This window comes from Montipora foliosa, chromosome 3 (assembly GCF_036669935.1).
Source record: "Montipora foliosa isolate CH-2021 chromosome 3, ASM3666993v2, whole genome shotgun sequence".
In the NCBI taxonomy this organism is placed as follows: Eukaryota; Metazoa; Cnidaria; class Anthozoa; order Scleractinia; family Acroporidae; genus Montipora; species Montipora foliosa.
Genome location: NC_090871.1, coordinates 20,856,523 through 20,880,788, shown reverse-complemented (window position 1 = coordinate 20,880,788; position 24,266 = coordinate 20,856,523). Strand labels below are relative to the sequence as shown.

The 24,266-nt window shown below is 39.4% G+C and overlaps 1 protein-coding gene across 1 annotated transcript; it reads right to left on the bottom strand.

Annotated features, from left to right (window-relative positions):
* Positions 1-7,354: 7,354 nt before the first annotated feature.
* Positions 7,355-24,214, bottom strand: LOC137997054 (zinc finger CCHC-type and RNA-binding motif-containing protein 1-like). The gene is made up of 7 exons (XM_068842785.1): positions 24,077-24,214; positions 19,279-19,367; positions 18,164-18,192; positions 16,409-16,520; positions 16,136-16,243; positions 10,396-10,493; positions 7,355-7,918 (listed from the first exon to the last, which is right to left on the bottom strand). The coding sequence occupies exons 2-7, from the start codon at positions 19,360-19,362 to the stop codon at positions 7,705-7,707; spliced, it is 645 nt and encodes a 214-aa protein (XP_068698886.1). The 5' UTR covers positions 19,363-19,367; positions 24,077-24,214; the 3' UTR covers positions 7,355-7,704.
* Positions 24,215-24,266: the final 52 nt, after the last annotated feature.

Genomic DNA, 24,266 nt, shown 5'->3' with positions numbered 1-24,266 from the left:
GGCGGACGGTGAAATCCAAAACTTTCACTCAAAGTAAACGGCCTTTGGATAAAAATCAAAGCTCAAACATTTTGCCAGTCAAGTGTTGAGCAAACACACTTTCAAAATCTGAAGGAAAAAAGGAAGTGATTTTTATTTTTTATCATAGGGGCACGTTAAAGGGGCAGTGTCATGCGATGACATGCGCAGTATTTCTCACATCCGGTAATTTTAACAGACTTTAATTTTACAAAATGAAATTTTTTTTTTTTCCTTTTTCTGTTTTAAGTCTAGACAAAATACTGTTTAATAAAATGCATATTTATGTAATATTGATGATTTGGAGTCCACAACACAACTGTCATGCCATGTTTCTTCACTGTCAACTGAATTCAGTGAAGAGAGACCGGAAACACTGTCAGCTGTACAAGCGCTCATACAGACATTTTTTTGTACCAAACATATTATCAAGAATAACATGCCATTTAAAAGCTGAAAGAGAGTGCATTTAAATCCAAGAGACGACTTTGAAGTTGAAAGACTGTAAGCAGAGAACAAAATCATTTGAGTTGCAGATTTCAGTCAGTCTCCCCAATTAGCGCTCCAGCGCTAAAACGACTAGACACATATTATAAAAGTTCCTTCCTTTCCTTTCCTTTCCGTGTTTTACTCACCGCTTGCGATTTTATAACAGGGGCACCCAACGAGAATATAGTTCTTAACCACTTAAACCTAGTTTTGTTAAACATATTTTAGTATTTAAACGGTAGATATAGGCATATTATTATACCCTAAAAATTTTTCATCTGTTCGGATTTCCTAGCTGAAAGTCTAGTGATCCGAAAATTATAAGGATCAAAACTTACCTTTTCGAAAAATAAGGCTCCCGCAAATTCAAGGTGACCTTTTTAGGGTAAAAATCCGTTAAAAATGGGCAATTATACCATTTTTTTAGATGTTCGAAAATCCTAGGACAGGCAGGCAAGCAAGAAATTTTACAACAAATGTTCCGAAAATTCTAGATCTCAAATCGTCCTCCCAACAGATATTTTCCGAAAATTGACGTTGGGTGCCCCTGTTATAATTTGTGCAACAAATAAACACAACCAATGCAGTTCCACTATGCAGGTTTTTCTTCAAAATGTTCAAATACACATTTAGAGCGAAGTTGTAAACGTTTATCAACAAACGATGATGTGGTGGTCTCTGACATTTGAGCGACTAGCTAGAAATGAGCCACGAAGATCGACTTCGATCCTTGTTATTAAATTGGTGGTTTGCAACCAATCTCTAAATACACAAATAAAATGCTGCAATGCACAATTGCTGACGGACGAACAAAAGGAGCTAATGAGAGATCTTTTGTTTTTGTCCACTAAGATGGCGGCGATGACGTAACGTGAAAACTACCTATAGGGGTAGGCTTAAACTTCGATAACACCATACGTCGAATTTCTCATGAATTCACGACTTAAAAAGTTTCTCTGCATTTCAGATGCTGTATTGGGTATTTTGACAGCTCTACTCAGTTGCTTTCTTGAGGAGACTGAATCACTATTTGTGTGTTGAATGTTTAAAATTCTGCATGCGACAGCGGCCTCCATATCGTCTACACCTTTCCAAACTCATGCCTTTCCGGCTCATGCGCGACCGTGACAGTGTCCATTTCAATCTCGTCCTTCGCTTTCCTTTTGGTCAGCACACGTTCTTGGTGCTGACCAAAAGGAAAGCGGACTCGTGGGATGAGATTGTGCGAGGTTGTGCGATTTCCTACAGAAATCTTCCCATGAAACGCCGCTCATATTAAGGATTCAGTTTTCTTAGCTGTGGGGGAAATCCCAATGTCTTATATAAGACTTTAAGGTCCAATAAGATTTCCTCGCAACCGACTCTTCTTTTTTTTTACGGGGCCGACGTAAACAGATTCGTTGATCGCTCGGAAAAACCTCACGCAAGATTTTGAATTCCAAAATAAGAAATCGTGTCTTGAAATATCTCACAGTTATTCCATCGGTGTCAATGAATATGAGTTGGTTATAACCAATTTTACATCCAAGGAGCGAGAATGGAGAAAATTGCGTAATCAGTTTCCATATAAGGTTAGATGGTAATGAGCTGAAAGCCGAGATTAAGTGCGCTAATCTGAACGTGAGAAATGTACGCAATATCCGAAATTGAAAGTCTTAGTTACATTTTTAGTCGTGATAAAACTATCTGTAAACAATAAATCCAAGGATTTAAAGTTTAATGCTCTTCACAGAAAGGTTCGTTTGCCAGGTGTTTAGTTCCCGGTGTAAATTTGAAATGGTTTCACATAAAAAATCTGGTTATATTTAGTAAATCCAGGGACGATAATTTCTCTTCACGAAAGCGCTAACACTTTCTCCTTCTTTTAGTGAATTATTTCCCCTTTTTGTAATAATCTCTCGATTATTTCCAGTCTTTAGTCATCGAAAGTGTGTATCAACAATCCAGGAATAAAACTGGCATGATCGGTGCTGGGTCGGGAGAGAAAATTAAAAATTTGTCGCTAGGCGTTCGCGTCACAGTCCTCCACAAAACCTAATTTTGGTCAATTCGCGTCTTTGTCAGAGCGGTAACGTCATAGAGATGTACAACGCACGTGCAGGGCGTGCAAAGCTTTTTTGTTCACTCATTAGGGCTATTCTTTAATGGTCCTTGCTTATAAGCTTCCAAATGCCTTCTGTGGTTTAGAATGTCTGGTAATATCGCTGTTCGGATCGCAGACCAATTTCAGTTTTGCTTTCAACGAACTGTAAGTTACAATGATATTCACGAAATCACCTGTAAACCAAATGGTACACCTTGACTGTTAGACCTCTTACAGGCGTTTAAGTATCTTTCATGACTCGAAACATAAGACAGTGGAGTCTTAATGCCTTGTTTGAGATTTCTCAGTGCCATTTATTGTCATCATTGACTTTGATTCAGAGTGCACCAGGCCATTTAGCCAAAAGTTTCAAAATGTCTGAGTAAGAGGTAAATGGTAAGAACGGTTCTTTTCGGAAATCCAGTACGAAGCTTTAGGACTACGTTCGTTGTGGTCCACCGTGTAGCCCTAAATTTTTGCGGTTTCTCAAAATGTACGGTTGTTTTTTCGATGCGCAGAGAAGAGGTTTTGTCAAAAAAAAAAACAACAACAACGAAATAAGTAACTCCACTGTAGCAGATACTCTTTTGCCAAGATCTTTACCTCGACAACAATTAGCAATAAACGTCCCTTCCGTTGAGAGTGTAACCTGATCAGAAATTCAGTTGAATGAGCCTTTCTGAAAATCAAATCCTAACAGGAAGAGACCCCCAAATCAGTTCCTGCAAAACAAGAGGCCATGGATCTGGTGGGCATGAGAGAAGCATTTGCACGTTCTCGGAAGGATTCAGAAGGCGGTGATAAACACCCAACACTGTTACGACCTTTAACTCGTTTGTTGATCAAGATAGCATTATTGTGATCGTGTTTCAATATGTTTAACCATTTAGTAGTCTGCATTAAGTAGTTTTCAAGAGCATTAATGTTCTGATTTTCTTTTTTGTTTGTTTGATGGCCTATATGAATTTTAGTGTTAAGATGGTTAATTAGCATTCAGAGGTGTTTCACTGCTATAATACTACTACTACTACCACTATATACTCCTCCTCCTCCTCCTCCTCCTCCTCCTACTACTACTACTACTACTACCACTACCACTACCACTACCACTTCCACTACCACTACCACTACCACTACCACTACCACTACCACTTCCACCACCACTACTACTACCACTACTACTGCTACTATTACTGCTACTACTACCACTACCACTACCACTACCACTACCACTACCACTACTACCACTACTACTACCACTACTACTACCACTACTACTGCTACTACTACTACTACTACCACTACCACTACCACTACCACTACCACTACCACTACCACTACCACTACCACTACCACTACTACTGCCACTACTACTGCTACTATTACTGCTACTACTACTACTACCACTACCACTACCACTACCACTACCACTACTACCACTACTACCACTACACTACCACTACTACTACCACTACTACTGCTACTACTACCACTACCACTACCACTACCACTACCACTACCACTACCACTACCACTACCACTACCACTACCACTACTACTGCCACTACTACTGCTACTATTACTACTACTACTACTACTACCACTACCACTACCACTACCACTACTACTACCACTACCACTACCACTACCACTACCACTACTACTACTACCACTACTCATCATCATCATCATCATCATAATCACTACAGATGGAAAGGTGGATGGAAGGAGCATACACCAATCACGAAATTGAATAATTTCCAGAACTTATGTATCCTTTGCGCGTCTCTTTACCGGCGCGATTGTGGCGTGTGACATTTTTAGTGCGAAGATAGCTATTTTCGCAGGCCTCGTGTTGACAGAATTTTCAGAATGATCGTTCCAGTAAATTTACTAAACAGAAACAAGGAAATTCTTGCCAAACGAATGCAAAAGGTAATGAATGGCAGGGATTCAAAAGTAAAATGCCTGGGCCCGGTTTTTCGAAAGCGGGTTAACTTAATCCAGGATTAGCGTTAACTTTTGTTTCATGTTTTCAACTTTTTGGTGAAAGTTTCTTTTGCTTATTTTTGTTGTTCAGGATTGACTTCTTCTAATGTAAAGTTTTGCCGAATATCAGCGTTGAACAGCATTTGGGAATAGAGAAATAAATTCCCTGGTTAATTTTTAATCTGGGATTAGCGTTAATCGGCTTTTGAACAACCGGGCCTTGGTTTTTTTTTTTGTCCCTTTCAGGCTCTCCCACCACTCATCATTACAACGAGAAACAAATGAGTGTAGCTGGAAATGGCACAGCTTGTGGGCTACCGAAGTCGCTTGACATCGCAAGAAATGACACGGCTTTCTACATCAACTTTATTTTTCTTTCTGCCGTTAATGGATCCTGTGCGGTTTTTGCCTTCTTTAGTAACTTGGCCATTATCCTCACTGTCATTAAGGTCCCTTCGTTAAAGAAACGCAGCAACACCCTGTTATGCAGCCTGGCTTTCGCAGATTGCCTAACGGGAATTTTGACTCAACCAGCATTCATTGCGTGGCGATTCTTCCTTCGAAGTGCTCCCAACTCATGTTCAAATCAACTTTTGTTCTTGAATGTATACCAATTTTTTAATGCACTATCTGTTGGCCTGTCCTTCGTCAACGTTGTAATAATCAGCTTCGATCGCCACTATGCTATCTCCAGACCACTTGAATATGCTGCCCGAGCCACCCAAGGAGGTAAGTGTTTACGACTCCTGTACAGCATACAGCGCATGCTCAGAATCAAGCGGTCCTTTAATTACCCATCATACACCAGTCAAGAGACTGATACACGAGAACAGCGACCATCATGCATGCAGATTGTGGATCGATCACGACTGCGACATTGAATGCTTTGTTCTGAAAAAGTGCACTTGAAAAATATCCTTAAGTCCAATGCGCGCACTCCGTTCCCATGACGAACTTGAACAATTTTGTATGCACGGTTCAACTGGACAAAGCAAAGATGACCGGATCCTGTTGGATCTAACCAGCAATTTATATTGTAGACTCGAATAATTGAGCCAGAGCTGGCTGCACGGCTTCGAAATTGTAGCGGTAAAACAATTCACTACCTAACGAAATCACGACATGCCTGACGAAATATTGGATAGGAAAAATATACTCGCCTCAGCCGTAAAGCCAGCCTTGCTCAATTATTCGAGTCCATTCCCAAGGTCCCTTTCTCCATATCCACCCAGATTAGGACCATTAATGGCATGAAATTATTACTTTCTTTTGTTTATAACACTATTTCTGATAAAAACTATTTCCAAACCTGTAAGATCCTGTGGATTTCAAAACACTCTGGGTGGTAAGGGGTGGGGTTCTGTTGGCTGCCCTCAGATACCCTTGTAAAACCCCATGGACACCCTCTCCAGACGAGATTACGCATTCAACCGGGATGATATGAAGGCGTTGTATCCTAAACAAACTCGCATTATTTGTTAGTCGAAAGTGGACGACTCTCTCTTTTTTAAGAAGAGCACTTTGAAGTTAGAGCAATGAAAAGCCCATAACAGAAATCTAGCCGAGGTATTTTTTAAAAAAGTTGTGCTCTTGTTTTTTTGGGCTGGTGATTCTCAGTATATATTTTTTGCAATGGAACATTTTACGAGTCCCGGCTCTTAAGCTATGAATGTTGATCCGATCATCTTAGATTGACGGTCATACTTGGGTGAATTCAAACAAAATCAAGAGGTGGAGCAACTATTTTATGTGAGGTCTTCGTGTTAAACCACTACTAAATGACTGAAGATGTCAACGCAAGGAATGCTTATTTATAATGCGGATGTTGTCCATGTTTTTACAGGCGCCGTAAAGATTGCTATTTTTGCTAGCACGGTTTGGCTGCTTTTCGTAATTCTTTGCACGTTTATCTTCAATGTTGGTCAGAACTACCCACTTTTTATTTCCATCGCTTTGTTGTTCTTCGTGGTGCCGATCGTTAACTACATCAGAATGCTGGTTGCGATTCGACGTCCCAACGAAGGCTCGTGCGACTCCGTTACATGCCCACAAAGATCAGCGGCATGGCGGCGGGAGAAGATGATGGCGCTCAACATGTGGATTATCACAATCTTGCTTATGGTCTCTCTGACACCATGGCTATTTGTGAAAGTACTTGAGCAAGCTTATCCTCGTCTGCACTCTTTCGTCTTGCCGTGGGCTACAACTGTGACCTTGATGACGTCATGCGTCAATCCACTGATTTACTTTGGACGAAACAAGAATTTCAGAAACGCATTGAAAACCCTAATCAAGCCTTGATTAAGGACGGTGCCTACTATTGTTATTGCGCATAGGTTCTGCGCATCTCGAGACTTCCTGTCGGTGATGCTTACTAATTCAGGGATATTTATGCGCTGTTTAAAACTATGCAGAGAAAGTAGATCTTAGTAAAAGTTGGGGGTAACCATGCATTTTTCAGAGATAATTAAGCTTCAGTTGAGAAAGAATACCATACATGGCTTTGTATTTTAAAGCTTTTATAAAATATTGTTCATGAATTATCTTTGAAAAATGCGTTGTTATCCCCAATTTTCTTTGTCGATTTCAATACCATGCACTTGTTAAGATCTACATTTCCCGCATAATCATAAACCGGGGCAAAAATACCTTTGAATTAGTAGCCACCGTACTTGAGTTGACAATCGACAGTAAGCTTTAACCTGTAACTGTAACCAGGTGGCCATAACAAAACGTTTACGCCCCGTAACATTAAATGAAAAGAAAAACTTGGTCTAATCTTGGGGAATCAAAATTATTTCACATCGTTTTACATTAACTCTTTAGAAGTCAAAGATAGACAGACGAAGAGAAGTATTCAATACTTCTCAAACAGATACCACCAGTGTATGTCTCATTTTACACCTATCAAAGCTCAATCTCAAACAGTTTTGTCATTCATCAGCTGTCCATTGTCACTAAGGGAAAAGGCCTTTGTTAAAGTGTATGACTTTACACGTCTATACATGTACAAGACGGTTTTCAAAGCTCAGCTCGAAAAGTTTTGTGCTCGCATCCTTCCCTTGAAGCCAAACAATTCTTTTTGAGAGAGATCCAGATTAAGAGAAAAAAAACGGATTACATCGTTAGTCTTCGTCCTCTTCATCACTAAAATAGGCACTCCGCACGATCTTCCGTTTTTTAGCCACCTTATCACTGGCTCCAATGGAAGACGCAGCTGGAGTTGTCTGTTCATTACGTGAGGCCATTCTTGCGCATTCATCGATCACAGCACTCAAGCTGAACTCGTAAGGATCTTCACCTCCGTCCTCCTCGTCCTCCTCTTCTTCCTCATCGTCCCTACAACAGAAAAGGGTTCAGTACTTACCTGATTAAGCGTCGCAACTATGAAGTTAAAGCGCACTCACTGTTCGAAAAGAGTAGGTGTCTAAAGGCGCTTTCCTTTTGTTGGAACTGGCCGAACAGACCCGTCAGTTAAAAAAAATGTGCAACAATTTGAGGAGACACGTGCATGATTATCTCTCGCATTCTTCTGGAAAAGTATATATTATCCTAAAGGTGTGTTAATTTGAAGGAGTTGAAGTCCTTCCAAATTCCCGCTCTGGCAGGTGAATTCTGTCAAACGAAAAGCGCCGTTAGTCTCCGCTGCTGTGGCCATGCCTTGATCTGATCGGAGCATCTTTTACTTACCAGGGGGGTTGTCAACTGCGTAACCTACTTTCCGGCCGAAAACCCTCAAACAGTATTGTAAATTAGTTCTAAAAAGCACCGATGGAAGCTACTAATAAATGTACTTCACCTGACTTTAATTTGTACCAGTTAAAAATGTACGCCCACTTTTGCCGTCCGAATGCCATCTTCAACATGTTTCTGTTTCATGGTTAACTTTTAGTTGAAATCTCTTCTCAGAAACACGACTTTTCAACAAGCGTTTCCCCAGAATAAGCGCTGCATTTGAGTTGCGATAATAATAATTTCAGAAGCGCCACGGAGTTTAACCGATTCTATTGTGGTACAAGTGATACCGCCGGTCTTGAGATCCGGAGTTCCCTTAAGATCAAGCCCCTAATCTTAAACATGTTGAAAGGGGGAGGTAGGGAGCCCCATGTCCTATTACAAAATTCAAGACCGAAAATGGTCTTTTAAACGTTTCCCAATAGAACACACAGCCTTCCCAGACTACCGTGCGGGAGGCGGATTGCTTACGAACACTCACGATTTTAGCAAATAGGAGATGTCCCAGATTTAAACCGAAGGTCGCGTTTTACAAACTTATCCATAACATTCATGGCAAGGTCCCTTGGTCCCTTGATTTCCAGACTCATCATCATATATGGGTAGAGTTTTTTACTTCTCTATTCTGCTGTTAGGATACTACGGTTTTTCCCTTTCATCAAAAACAAGAGAAAATGAGAGAACAGAGAGAGAGGCTCAGGGCGTTGGCCGGGATATGTCATGTCCACGAAATTTATTTTTAGACGAGCGGAAGTCTTTGTTCTAGCGGAAGTCTGTCTTCCGAGACGTCCGCATGCAGCCTTGCCTCGCTCACAGGTTCTTAGTGAAAAGAAAAAATGGGGGCGCACGTGGAAGGCTGATTTTATATTTATTTTCTTTCAAACATCAGACCGAGGTTGGCCTGTATGCGGACGTCTCGGAAGACAGACTTCCGCTAGAACAAAGACTTCCGCTCGTCTAAAAATAACTTTCGTGGACGTGACATATCCCAAGGGCTGGACCGGGAGCCTCCCTCTCTGTCCCCTCATTTTCTCTTGTCAAAAACCAATATTGATTTAATCTTGTTTGAGGTGATTTGATTCATCATTGCCATTATCAAATCACCACCACAATTGCTACCATTATTAAAATTACCCTTATGAGAATCAACACCCTGTTCGCAGAGAGTAGATCACGGAGAGACCTGTGGCCTGTTTCTGAAAGGCCCGCCCCTCAATCTTTTCGAGCTCAAAATGCAATTCGTGGAACCCAAATCTCTTTACTCTGACAACTTTATGTTCAAACACGTTTTCAAGACTTGGGAAAATGAAACGACTGCAAAGTTTCATGACATGAAACGTTTCAACGAGTCCTTTTGAAAATACAAAGAGCCTTTTAACACTGGAAATACGCACGAAAAGTTTCGGAACTTTCGAGGAACGACCCCCATGGACTCACTTCCCTGCCCTTGACTCAACACCCAGTACATAAACGTTGACTTTGTCACTCCCCACGAGTTGGCAAACGAAAGTCTAGCACGTATTTTCCAACTTGGGGAAAGAGCTGGTGGCAGAATAAAATGAGTAAAACAGGGCATTTTGTTTTTAAATGGGAGAGGCTCGGAAGAACTTATTTCCACTGAAATGACAATTTCGGACACTTCGCACAAGCAAGATATGCCAAGAAATTCGAGGTAGAGGGCAAGGATTTCTGACAATATGAAACCAGTGAAAAGGCGTAATTTACTATGGAACAGACTTGGAAAAAGTGGGTTGGTTTCATCTGCAGTCGATCTCCTTTCGGTGATAGATATGCTTAGCTAGAATACAGAGTGGTTTGAAGCAAGTGGCAAAGTAATTACTTTAGCCAATCACAACAAGCAGGCAGCAAAATGAACCAATCCTAGCGCAACACGGATAAATTCACCAGGAAAGGGAGCGAGCATGTCACGATTGGTTAAACCAATCACTAAAGCAAATTACTGCAAAACCAAAGCGAACGGAAAATTACCTATGAACTCTATTAAAAATCTCTCTTGACATGCGTGATATTATCTCTTGGAATGGAAACGCAGCACGTAAAATATGGAATTGATTCTTTACCTTTCAAATTGCTTTTTCCGTTTCTTTACTTTTTTCGGTGGTGGTTCCCTCTCACCTAACATATTCTTCGGGCACTCATAACTCAAATGGCCGCTTTCCTAGTTTACGAGAAAGAGGTATCAGAGTACATAGAAGGCTTGCAATTTATTATTGGTTGCAAAATGACTAACAAAACTTGCTACAGTTCACATTGCAACCAGTTTGAAAATCATACATATTTTGAATACATTTCATAAATTTGAATAAATTTCAATGTAGCTTAGAGAGTTACGCGTTTCGACACTCCTGTTTCGTGTCTTCATCACCCCTGATCAAGACACTAGACAGGAGTGTCCAAACGCTTAATCCTGACTGTCTAAGGTACAACCTAGATGAAATACCAGGTGAGCTTTCGCGCGAAAAGATATCTTCACCCGTGAAAAGATCACCGTTGCTATGGTTACATACTAAATCGCGCCGTTGTTCCGCATATACTTTAGGACTACAAAAAAGGATTAACGTGAAATGGTTTGCTATTTCATTGGTGTTTATTTAATATATAGAACATTACATAACCGTCTGGAGATACGAACTTTCTCTTGAGTGTTGCGAGAACGCGGAGTATCAGACATTTTTTTAACAATACGTGTTTAAGGTAATTCCTTAGTATTGCATTGCGCATCCCTACTGCGCACGATTTTCGCGTCATTGGCGCGCGCACATGAGCACGTGCACATACAGAACGTAAGAGATTTCGCTCGAACTAAACCCGATATCGAAATAAATGCTCCTTTTCTCTCAAACGAGCACGGTGTCCCCCGATTTTTTTTTCCCAGGTATTTGCTAAGAACAGTCTAATAAAGAACATATTTGAAGACGAAAAAAAGTTTGATAGTTGAACATCAATATTTTTTGGAAAACAGTTCCGTACTGGGTGTATTTTACCCAAGGCGAGGACTTCAAGCTAACCACGGAACTGCCCCAAAAAGTGCACTATTTCCACAACCAGGGAATCAAAGACGGCGTAAATGAAGCAGTACTACTTATGTAAATAAAAGAAGCTTTATTTTCAAAATAAAATTTTGTGTCTTTGAAGTAACCAAGACTTAATTCTGTATGAAGGTGATTCGAATTTTTACCGCGAAAACAGTAAAAATACCCCATTTTAAGAGCCTGCTGACGCGTAAACAAGCACGGTGACCCCATTTTCATGTTCATATCATGAATGTTAATTATGCCAAGTTTCCAAAAAAGTTTGATAGTAGAACAATTTCAAGGGAATTACCTTAAATTAACGAATGGACGCCTTTTTGCCGTTTTGCCACAGCATCATGTTTGGTCACCCAACAATGATTTACCCTCGTCTGTTGTCGTAAAACGTTTAGGACCGGTTATATTTTAGCAGAGTTTCGAGCTTCGCGTTCCAGGTAGTCATGAATAGTACATAGAGGCTGCGTTTTGATGAAAACAGTATCAACATGCCAAAACAAAGCAACTGAAGAAGCATTTACCAACTTGAAACAACTAACTTCAAAAAATTCTGGCGCTTTAAGTGTCTATCACCTCAACATACTTTTCCGCTCAATCGTCCCAAATTTATTGTGTTGTTTTTAGAACCTCTTGATTGAAAATTCACTTTTTCTCCCGCTTTAAAAAGACGGGAAAAGTGGTCATGGTTTGATCCATGAACAAAAGAATGGGTTCGATACCTCAAACCCATTCCTCTACCTTGCGCGATCGTAGATCAAATTACAACCCGTTTTTCCAATTAGACAGCGTCACTTTAAATAACTTTCCTTGGTTAGCCTTACATGCGGCATGAAAAATGACATGACGGTCGAAGTTGAAATCGGAGTGGTGAGCTCGAAGGCGTCCGAATCGGAAGGTACGAGAAGGTTTTTTTTCATACCGACTCTGAGTCAGTGGGATGTAAAGTGGTGAAGTATTTAGCCTCACAATACTCGCTGTTGTGCAAAGTAATTCATTAATTCAAGTTGTGAAGGTTTAAATGGGAAGGAAGGGAACCGACGTACGAGTTAGAAATTGGCCTTTTTCACAAAAGATACGGACAAATCGTGTGGACTTACAAGTCGTCGCAGGCGAACAACTCGCCTTTATGTGGACACGGGACCGGACAGCCAAAAATTTGGGCCGTACAATGGTCGGATTTTGTCCGTCTGCTTAGACGATGTTCGACGGTCGTCCAGGGGGGTAAAGCGACAAAAGACCGACCTAAGTTCACATTAAACAAGCAAATCATCAGGCGACTTGACCGTCTCAAGTGTGGAAACCGGCCTTCGGTTGACGTGTTGGTAGAACCCAGGCCACCACGTTAAAAAAGGTCAGCGATTTTACATTCGAGTGTATGCTTGTTGAGTTGCTTCGCTAATAAACGTGTGAGTTCATGTAATCTACGCTTCAAGTTTTTGATCGAAAACCACAACAGACGCCATTACAGGAAAAGCAAGCGTTCATGAATACTATTCCTGATGTTACCCAAAAAAAACCCAAAGCAATGAAGTCTAGAATATTGCGAATCACTGGTGTGCAACATTCGTTAAATAGTAAATATTGCATACGATAACTTCTGTTTTCAAGTGTCTTAATATTCCAAAGCACTTTGTAAACCCTATAGCCGAACAAACAATTAGCATTTTTGTGGGTTTTTTTCGCTAGCTCCAAATTGTTTTAAATAGACTTTTAAATGTACTTAAAAAAAAAAGTCATTAACTCCACTCCCTTATGCTCCTCTAAGAATACCCTTAAAAGAAAACTAAGGAAGCTCTCCATTTGAAAGAACCGACCGGCCAGATCGAGAACTCTACAACTCCTTCAAATTAACACACTTCGAGGATGATATATACTCCTCCAGAAGAATGCGAGGGATTCTCATGCAAGTGGCCCTTCAATTTGTTGCATTTCTTTGCAAACTAACTGGTCTGACCGGCGAGTTCTGAAAGAAGGAAAATACCCTAATACACAGCAGCTTTACCTAAGTAAATTGCTTGTTTGGTCTATTCATCTGATTCCGACGTCATGTTTTAATCACCCTTTAGCACTTAACTCAAGGCCTAATCACTTATAACCTTTCCTGTTTCTTTTAGGTCACCTCGCCAAGTTCGTCAGTTACCTTTTCTTGATTTTACTGTGAATTGCATTTCTTTTGTATGGAAAACAAATAAATTACAAATTTAAAGAACTGTATTAATTAAAAGGAAGTTCCTTATTCCTTTTTTACTTTTGGAAAAATAAGCGGGTGACAATAAGTTGCGTTACATTTTATACTCAAGACATTTCCAGCAATGATCGCAGCCTTGATCCTAGCAGCTTTTTCAAATGTGTATTCATCGGGACTCTTTGCACACACTTTGTGTGTGTGGTTGCATTGACAAGACACAGGGAGTGATGGAGTGATATTAAACAAGTTTACAAGCAGACATATTTAGTGAGTGACTGGTGTTGTTGGCCGCAATTCCAATACGATCTTTCTTGTACATTAGGGAGCTTTAGTATTGCGGTTTACTGTAAACGGCAAATGTCGTGACAAAATTTGCCTTTCGCCAAAATTTAAGAAAACTCAAATGTTTCCAGTTAGCAACACAATCACATCAAGCAACCGTACTTCCCAAAAAAGGATAGGCAAGTAGGAATAACTTGAGAAACTGTCCATGCTTTTATGAAAAGCACTAGCCTGCCACCATGCTAATAGACCTTTTCGGCTTGTACATTTTGTTTTCCCAATACAGATCATGTGATAATACTCAGGAGGCTTGGTCCTTTGTTTTGTTCATTAAAAAAGAGTGCATGCAGGCATATTCATGCTTGCATGCCCTCATTTTAATGAACAAAACAAAAGACCAAGCCTCCTGAGTATTATCACATGATTTGTATTGGGAAAACAAAATGTACAAGCCGAAAAGGTCTATTGTTTCTGATTACTAGTTAAAGAGACATCAGGGAAATACCGTATATGAAGGTCATAGTCTGGAGATTTTTCAGATAATGCAATATTAGCTAACTCTGGCTCCTTTTAGTCTATTGACAACTTGATAAACGTTCATGGTTACAATTCCAGTGTCAATACAACTCCAGTATCAAAGAAATATTAACTAGAAGTAAGCCATTTCCGTATAGTGATTTCTATCCGTTTCGAAGTCAGTCCAAATGCAAACACTTCGTGATGACAATTTCGTTTACTGAACATTTAAGAGTACCTTTTTTTATGGAAGACAAATAATCAATTATTAAATATTCGACCTCGGATATTGCGTTTCTAGCTTTCTAACTGATTCACTGAATCTCGGTTATCAGCTGATATACCTGATAAAATCAAACAGAATAATTCACTGAAATTAAGCTTTCGTCTCCAAGTGTCCAAGCGTTCACAATTTAATGAAAATGTAATAAAATAATTCTTCGATTCGCACTTATTGGATATTACAAAGCGTGCTCATGGAATAATAAACAATCATTCCATTACTGCGCGTTGGATAGGAGATGGTAAATAGCCAACGAGGAGCGTAGCGCCGAGTTGGCCATACCAGTCTCACATCCAACGAGCGCGAGTGGAATAATTGTTTTATTAAATTTTCATTAAATTCCGAACGCTTGGACACTTGAAAATTCAAGCCAATCAGTTTCCAGCTTGCAACACTTGACGCAATTAGCTTAAATATTACGTCATGCGGTATATGAGCTGCTAATCGAGGTTAAGTGAACCAATATCCGAGGTCAAAACATTAATCATCATATGACCCATGCGACCCCGCGCGCGCTTTCATTGTGAAACTGTTGGGAAAATCCCCGTATGAGGGCCGTAAGCATTAGCGCGAGCAGGGCCGGAAAAAGCCGTACAGCCCTGCTAGGAACACATACTGCTCCGTGCGATGCGATTCTTGAGGATTTCGTCGCTTTCAAACATCCAAGTTATTTACAGCCAGAAAAGCAAATGCAATCAACATATTTAAATTAGATATATTTTCTATGCACATTGTTGTTACTTATTTTGTCCAAACTTCATCTTCTGAGTGCTCATGAATAGTATAAAGAGCCCATATGATAAAATGCCTATTGACTGAGTTTAGGTCGGGCCGGGCAGGAAGAAACAAAAGACCCTTTGTTTCGACAGCCAATGAGGCTCTGGTTGGCACATTAATAACAATTGGTGACTTCAACGATATCTTCGCTCAGTTATTGTTAATGTCGCCTTCCCAAACATTTATCACGTTAAAATTGCTCGTGTAAGTGACGACTTCAGTGTCTATACATGTAAACAAGGCGTTCTGGATGGAGAAGGCCAATCGAGAGTGGTTACTTCGATGCTACCGTTTGCATATTTAACCGATTCTGATGACCGCAAAAATTGTAGTCGAATAGGACTCAAAAATCTGAGCTAACTTATTTCTCAGGATCAAGGATGTTTTTCACTTGCAATCCATGTTACAATGTAGGACTTAGGACACTAATTAACAATCGGATAACGCGTCTGAGTATTTTGCTTCTGCACATGTTCCAGTTACTAGTGAAAAGAATCCTTGAGAAAAAGTCTAGAACACAAGAAAAAACTTAGAGTACAGTGATGTGAGAAAGCATGGCAACAAGTGACCATCATGCACAGTCACCGTCGTCGACGACAGCGAAATATTAATGTTATTGCAATTTAGTCAGGATGATCTTTCTTTTAATGTTAGTCTAGTAGTTTTTCCACTGCTCTGCCTCCACGCTCGTACACGGTGTACACTTTTTACTAAACAATTCTTACCCCACACTCGTAACAGAATGATTTGTCAGGATAATTCTTTCTTCTGATAAACTCCGCCGCCCGTCCATTGTCCGTTGCGATGCAGCATTTTATTGTCCGGCCAAACATCTAAGAAATACGTTTTGTGAACAAATAAGAGATAAGAAATTTTTTGAAAAGTTTTGACCATAACATTACTTAATTGCCACTCTACGTCTCAAATTCCCCCACCAAACAAGCCACTTTTCTCGAAGACAAAACTGTAATTGTAATTAATTTTAATTTACACTGTACCTGTTTTCTGTTGACCGCCGCTACTGCTTTCTGTGCTGTTTGGCGATCAAGGAACAAGACAAAGGCCACACCTTTACTCTCCCGTGTGTTTTTATCTTTGAGGATGGTCACTCTTTGGAAAGCAAAAGATGAATATCTGACAATTTGTCCCAAGAACAATATTAGCCCCAGACAATTAGCTCCCTATTTCAAGACGTTTAGCCCTCCTGTATCAAAATACTGAATGAGTATGTGATGATTGCAGAAAATGTAGTCCGTCATCACAAGTATTCAATTCGAGTTCTTTTTTTTTTTTTTATCATAGGTTAGTTGAAGTCGCTATAATTCATTTTTGCTATCAACTGCTCTTTTGCTTCAACTGTGTTTTGATAGATTACCTTTTGATATTGGGAGCCACTTGTCTGGGGCACATTGTCAGGATACCAGAAAATATATAAGAAAGACAAATATTTAATAACAGAATGGCAGCAATGCAATTAAGTCAACATTAGAACATTATGGCAAGTGAAAGACAAGTTTTGTGAAGAATGCAACTGTATCCTAGTAGTGACTAAGGGGTTGCCAGGGCAACAATGTGAGCTACATAGTATACCCAGTCACCATCACACAGCTAATGGGTAGCAAACTAATGTAAGCGGAGGACACTTTCAGTTGAGTGTTTAACCCTTGGACAGTAAGCTTGTGAGCATGTTATGCCGTGCTATACTAACAGAAACCCATAAGGGTTGAAACGTGTAATGGCCCCTTGTGTGCTGGGAAACAAGCTTCTGAATATTCAATTTGCAAAGTACCATATTTGGAACAACAGGAGCGAGGGGTTTCCAAATATGGTACTTAGCACTGAAACATTCAACCAATTGAAGTTTGCACTGAATATTCGGAAGCTGTGAACGCGTGTTACATGTTTCAACTCTTATGGGTTTCTGATACTAATTACAGTAATTAAATGTTCCCAACTTTGGCAACACCCTTGGGAAAATCCCAGGAGTCTGCTCAGCTATAGTCAATGTTACAGTAATACAATTATTGTCAGAATAAGGTGTCAAAGTGACTGGCAAGGATGAATGCTAAATGACTACACCTAATTAATTTGTATCAGCTGGATTTAGGGAAACATACATGTAAATATTGTCTTTGCTTTAACAAACAGCTCAATCCTCAATAGAGGATGTTTTCCCGTGTTTCCATAGCCTCATCTAAACAGGATGGGAAATTGGGAGAATTTGAGACAGTTATGCAAACCCGAGATGCAGTCAAGGGTTTGCATAACTGTGGAGAATTCTCTAACTCCCCCAAGTGTTTAGATGAGGCTATGAAAAGACGGAAAAAAGTCCTCTATTGCTTTTATAAAATATTTCTCAGGCATAATTTGGCTGACTTCTAGATTGAAACACATTTTCTTGATACACGCTCATATTTTCCTACCAGCCAATCAAAGTGCGTGTCTGACTACATAACCAATCAAAACTCGTGTGATGTCACAGCCGTGTTTCCATACACTCGTCTAAACACAGCTATTGACCAATGAGAGTGCACGTACTATCCTAATTATTTTATAAAACAAAACACCACTCTGCTGGTACATTGAAATGACTCAACGTCTTCAGTGTTAAAGAAAACTAGAATGGAACTGGATCTTCTAAAAACATATCTTCAACCAATTGGAGTAAACAGCAACTCAAAATACACTTGCATGACGGACTAAACAAAACAATAAAAATGATAAGCAAACAAAAGTTTTACAATGTAACTTACTTGACAACTTTTCCATATTTTTCAAATATCTGGCAAGTGAATCAAGAATATTAAGTAAACAGAGAGGATTATTATAGAAGTTGTGTTTTATTAAGAAGTAAGTTGTATGACTGTCTGTATGTACATTCATTTGATAAAAAAACGATTAAACTATTTAATGGTATTTTTTAAAATGTCAGCAACAGTGCTGGGATATTTTGAGAAAAGAAACTTCTTCCCTTTCCTGAACTGGTCCAAAGAGAAGATACAATGTACATTGTAAGCTTTTCAAACAGACTTCTCTGATTACTGATTACTGATGAAAAATGTGTAAATAGAACAAAAAGCAAGAGATCAATCACAAAAGGAATAAAAGTGATCTAAGTGTGCATAATTTTTTAACTTAGAGGCTTTCGAGAGAATGGAGTCAGTCTGATAGTTCCATTTAAACATTAACTTTTTCATCAAATGAATAATATTATTAACATTTTATTGCAAACATGCATCATGCATTTGAATCAAGCACTGCCACATACATGTTGTACAGAATGTAAAACAATACTGATGCAAGGTTTACAGGTGATTTTTGTGAAAGATACAGTAAGAACAGTAACATTTTCAATCACCTCATCATGCAACAAGGTTGCACTGTAAGTTGCAATACCATTTACATGTATTTCTTTGATGCTTAAACTACATGTAAATTAGAGCACAAAAAATAAGTACCAGTAAAAGTTTTATGTTTTGGGCATACAATATGTAGTTGGAACCATTACAAATGTATCTCCAAACCCAAACTTCATGCTTATAACTGAAAAGTAGTTCCCATAGTTGCACAATTGATAATACTTAAGTAAATTATTTCTACAGTATCTAAGGGTCCTTATTACCATGTACTGTTCATACCAACTCAACAAAATTTCATTACAGATATTTAATGTTCAGAGAGGAAACAACACTTAAAGTGAAGTTGAAATGGTTGAGAAGAACTCAAGTTGCAGCATGACATGTTCTGGAGCAGAAGTTAAAAAAGTAATGCTGACCACAATGCTGAATTTTTCAACAATTAAAAACTGCACTGTGACCGCAGTTTAATAAACTGTTCTACCATCCTATGATCATCATGATTACAGTACCTTGTGTAGGTCATTGTTTGTAAGTGAATAAGGCAAGTTCCCCACATAAATGGTTGATTTGCTTGGCGCTAAGCCCCCACTCATGCTAACTATATAACAAAGAAAAAGGAGAAAACATGTCATCCTAATTTAAGACAGACATATCTGCACTGACATGTCACTCAAAGGGATCATTCATGGTCTGCCACAATGAAACTAATTTTGATTCTCTGGATGACTGCAGGCATAAAAGACCTGTTGTTTTTTGGTTGCTTGCCACTGTTTCAGGACTTACTGTACAAAACAGCATAAAGTTCTATGAGTTTCAGGATTTAACACAAGACAAAATTCTGGACAGCTGTGATGACCGTCTTTACAATCATGATGTGATCGCAAAAATAAAGGCAACTCTGCCCCTTCTGCACTAAGTTAAAGTGCACATAGTGTCCACAGTGCGCGTGGCACGTGTAATGTAGTGGATATTGTTTGCGGACTGCATCTCAGCCCTCCGGGTTTGAATTCCAGCTCATGCACTCCAAAGTTCACTCAGCTTTCCATCCATTTGTGGTACTGTAGGTACATGTACAATGGGAACCAGTATTACTGGAAACAAGTTGTGCATGAAATGGGATTGGAGTAGAGCCCACCCCTGCCGTACATGTAAGTTATGATAGAAGCTAAAGAAAATGGAGCCTTTGGGTTGCCTTTTACTTTGGTTGGCCTTTTCTCTTGTCTTAAGTACCAGGCCAGGCCACTCTACTCGCCACACCAGTGAGGAACTTAACAAATGCTCCAATAATAATTATTGTTATGTGCCTCCTGCTACTGTAACAATAGCATCTACCTTATTTGCATGTGCAGTGCTGGCCATGTACAGTAAGGCTCTGAACTCAGGAGGGGTAACCATAAAGTACAGGTCACTATTCACAGGTCACTTGTTACCAAAACTTTACTAATGCTAAATGTAGGCCTCAATATAGACTGCTAGCAGTCTCTCTTTAGCCTGTTTCAGCGGGTGGCTGTACGCAGGCTTTCTCTCTCTTGCTCTAAATCATTGAAATGAACAACACTTCAAAATGGCTTAAAACTGTGGGTTTCACTCAAAAAGATAGACTGCTCGCAGTCTAGCCTCTTTAGGCCTAAAAGCAATGTTTAGGCCTAATTAAAGGTTAGCCAATCTGAAGGTTTTGGGTCGCTTCAGTGTGGGTAAAACAATGACCTGTATCGAGTGTTCCCTGTTAGAGGCGGACATGTACATATACCATACATGACACCCCAGTGGCAACCTGCCATTAACCACAGAAACAGACTATGGAAAAAATACAAACTTGATCCTAATACCATCAATAATTGGAATACATAAAAGAGACAAAGAAATTATTGCACAACACTGAGAAGAAAAGATATTGTCAATTACTATCATGATTCATCACAAAGCCAAGATAAAATATCTCTATCAAACCTAAGGACTTCTGGAAGACATTGGGAGTGTTATTTCACTCCAAAGGTGGACAGGCTAACGATTTTGTATTACTGGAGAACAATGAGTACATTTATATTTCTGATAAGAAACGTATGGCCAACATCTTCAATGAACTTTTCATTAACATTGCTAATGATTTGCCTAGACCTGACAATCCCAATATGGTCTTAATTTTATTGATCATCCTAGAATTTGTGGAATCAATGATTTCATGTCCATACATCACAGCGATGCGTTTACTTTCTAACTCATTAATCCTACTATTGTCAAAATACCGTCCTTTCACTGTCCTCAGAAAAAGCCATGGGCTGGGATAATAATTATTCCTATAAGAATTATCAAGGATGGTATTGATTCTATAGCTTGGCTATTAAGTAATCTATTGAATTATTTTATATTCACTAATACTACACCCAAGTGTTGGAAGTTTGGGCAGATCACACCTGTATTTAAAAAGGGCGTTGAATATTCTAAGACTAAATACAGGCCTGTTACTGTTCTGGTAGCATTCAACAATGTACATTAAACTTATCACAAATAGATGAGCTTGGGAACTGGTGCCTAAAAGGTTAGCAGGGAGCAGAAGCCATAAGCCAAAGGGGAGGTATCCATGGCAACCCTGGAAGCGGGAACCGACCCCACACGCAGCCGCTAACTGGCACCATCACACTGAGTAATCAGTGGAAACAACTTACCTGACCCATACTTACCTAGAGATTACCAAGGAAGCGGGAGAGATGGGAAGGGGCGAGAATCCGCAAAGATTCGCTAACAGAAAGAAATTGATCCGCAAAGATCAACAAGCAACAATGCATAAGAAAGGCAACATGACACAAAGGCCCTGCAAATCTCCAAAGGGCCACCCCGCAGGTCACATACTGTAAAGGGTGAAACCGCTGACTCCATTACATGTAGTTCATGTCTAACTTAGCCTAAATTATATTTAGCCACATTTAACATATCCTTGTCGACCAGCTATATTCATATTTTTCTGATAAGTTGTCTCCATTTCTATCTGCTTATTGTAAGTACTATAGCTGTGAGACTTCTTTGCTTTGAATATTGGAGGAGTTCAGACATGACCTGGACAAGCGCCAATTAGTATCCATTATTGAAATTGATCTGTCCAAAGCAATTATTGATAGTATACCAAAATTAATGATCTGCTGTTAGCCAAATTATCTGCTTATGGTCTTAATAGAAGTACATGTAGCTGCTTATTGTTGGAGAATTATCTTACAGATCATTCTCAAAGAGTTAAGCTTGGTGATCAATTCTCCAACTGGTGTTCTCTTACTAGAGGAATACCACAAGCATCAGTATTGAGTCCCTTATTGTTAAACATCTAACAGATGTTTAACAATATTAATGACCTATTTTTCATTAGCCTGTCATCTAAAGTCAGTGCTTATGCTGATGGTTCACACATCTTCTCCATCGTTAATGATTCCTCTTTGATCCATCGGCACATACAAAGTGATCTCCTCATCGTTTGTGAGTGGTTTAATAGTAACGGTTTAGCAGTCAACCATGATAAATTTCTCACCATGTGGTTGGGTAAAACCATGGATGTACATGTACCTACCTACGATCTTGGTAGTACATGTAGTGTTACTAGTCTAGTTCACAGCATGAAATTGCTGGGTGTTACAATTATTGATAAAAATCTCAATTTCATTGAGCATGTGGTGGACATAGTACATAGAGTTAGCAATTAGATACAGGTTATGCAAAGGCATAAGAAACTAATTAACACTGACACCAAGATCAAATTATACAATGCCTGTCTGTTGCCACATTTATATTACTGCTATGTCATGTGGCACCATTGTGGTCAGCGTGATTTAAAGAAGTTGGAGAAAATTAATGAACGTAGCCTATGATTTGTTTCCAATGATAATGACAGTAATTATACGCAATTACTTAACTGTGTGGGACAACCATCACTATATAATGGGCACATACACTATCTTACATTAGTGCATAAAATAATCTCTTCATGGGCTGGCCGCAGAATACATTACTAATATGTTTAGTTTAAAAACTCACAGCATTAATCTAATAGCCTGTGAGTTGGTCCTCCAAAAAACTGGGGTTGGGGGTAGAATCCCACCGCAGGCTATTAATCTAGATACTAGTGGTACAGATTCTCTCTTGTTATCCCTCATGTTGATACTACTAGATATGGCCTGCACTCTCTATCTTACTATGGAAGTAAATTATACACGTAGAACCCCCTCCGTAACACCACCAGGCCATTGCCAACAGTTGCAGCTTTCAAATTGCAATTGGCTATTCGTAATTTAGAATTTGATACTGACTGCCTTCCTTTCTGTAAATAGTTGTTCACTGTTTGTTGCTACTGCATTCATAACGGAATTGTACATATTGTAATTTCATATCCCTATTTTCTTATTCCATATCTTTTTTTTTTCTTTTAATTTAGTCAAAGATATTAGCATTTTTGCTATTATAAATTTATGCGAGGTGAAATAAAGGTTCTTGTATTGTTGTATTGTAGTGACCTGTACTTTTTAGTCCTGTCGCTCTGAACTCTAGCAGACCTCTCAAGTCTCACGAAAATCGTGAGACTCACGGTTTTCAGTTCCACCTCACGGTCTCACGACAAGACAGACAAATCTCAAGTTGTTCAGTTCTTCATCCGTCTGTTCACTGAAAACACAGTCCATGACGAACTGTCATCCATGATCATACATGTATATAGAACACCTGTTCCAAATTAGGTCATCAAAACCAATCTCTTGCATTTCGATCATGTTTTCAAAATGCTGATGAACCAAAAAGGCAGCTACTGTATATATAATGCTGAACAATGAGTTCAGCTCAGTGCTCACACACTGGCTGGACTTAATGTAAGCTGTGAGTATTGATCATGAAGCTGTGAAAATAAAGTTTATTTCAGTGTTGTTAAGGTCCACACATGTTTTAAGTAAATTATAAGCAGGAAAAAACACTTCCTTAGTTTACTTGGTTTTGTCTGCGGGTCGATCAATCTCCAGATTTTTACTGAAATCTCCAGATTTTTTTGCATCAGTCTCCAGATTTTCGGTGTTTTGAGGTTGAGAGGTCTGCTCTAGATAGAGTTATGTTCAGGTGGCGTCGTTTGAAAACGAAGGACAAAATAAACTTCAACTGAAGCAAGAATTGTTTGAAGAATACAACCGACTGCTGACTGATGACATTTACGAAGAGAGCTCAAAGAAAATCAGCCAGCTGTTGTAAATGTAAGTGGAAAAATTCTCGAGAGGTGAATCATAATTGCTCTTCACTACTCGTATCAAGAAGTACCAGGTAGAAAGACCCGTAGAATCGTACCTTAACTAGCGGCTAAATACAGGAATCGGACCCCAGTTATTTACATGTACTTGTACTGATACTACAATGAGTCCGCCATATTGAAACACCACCGTCCTGTCGGGCGTCCTGTCGACTAATTTCGGAAACCTTCGTCGAGTGTCGAAATAACTTCGAAGACAGCGTGGCTACTAAGCCGTCACCTTTCAAA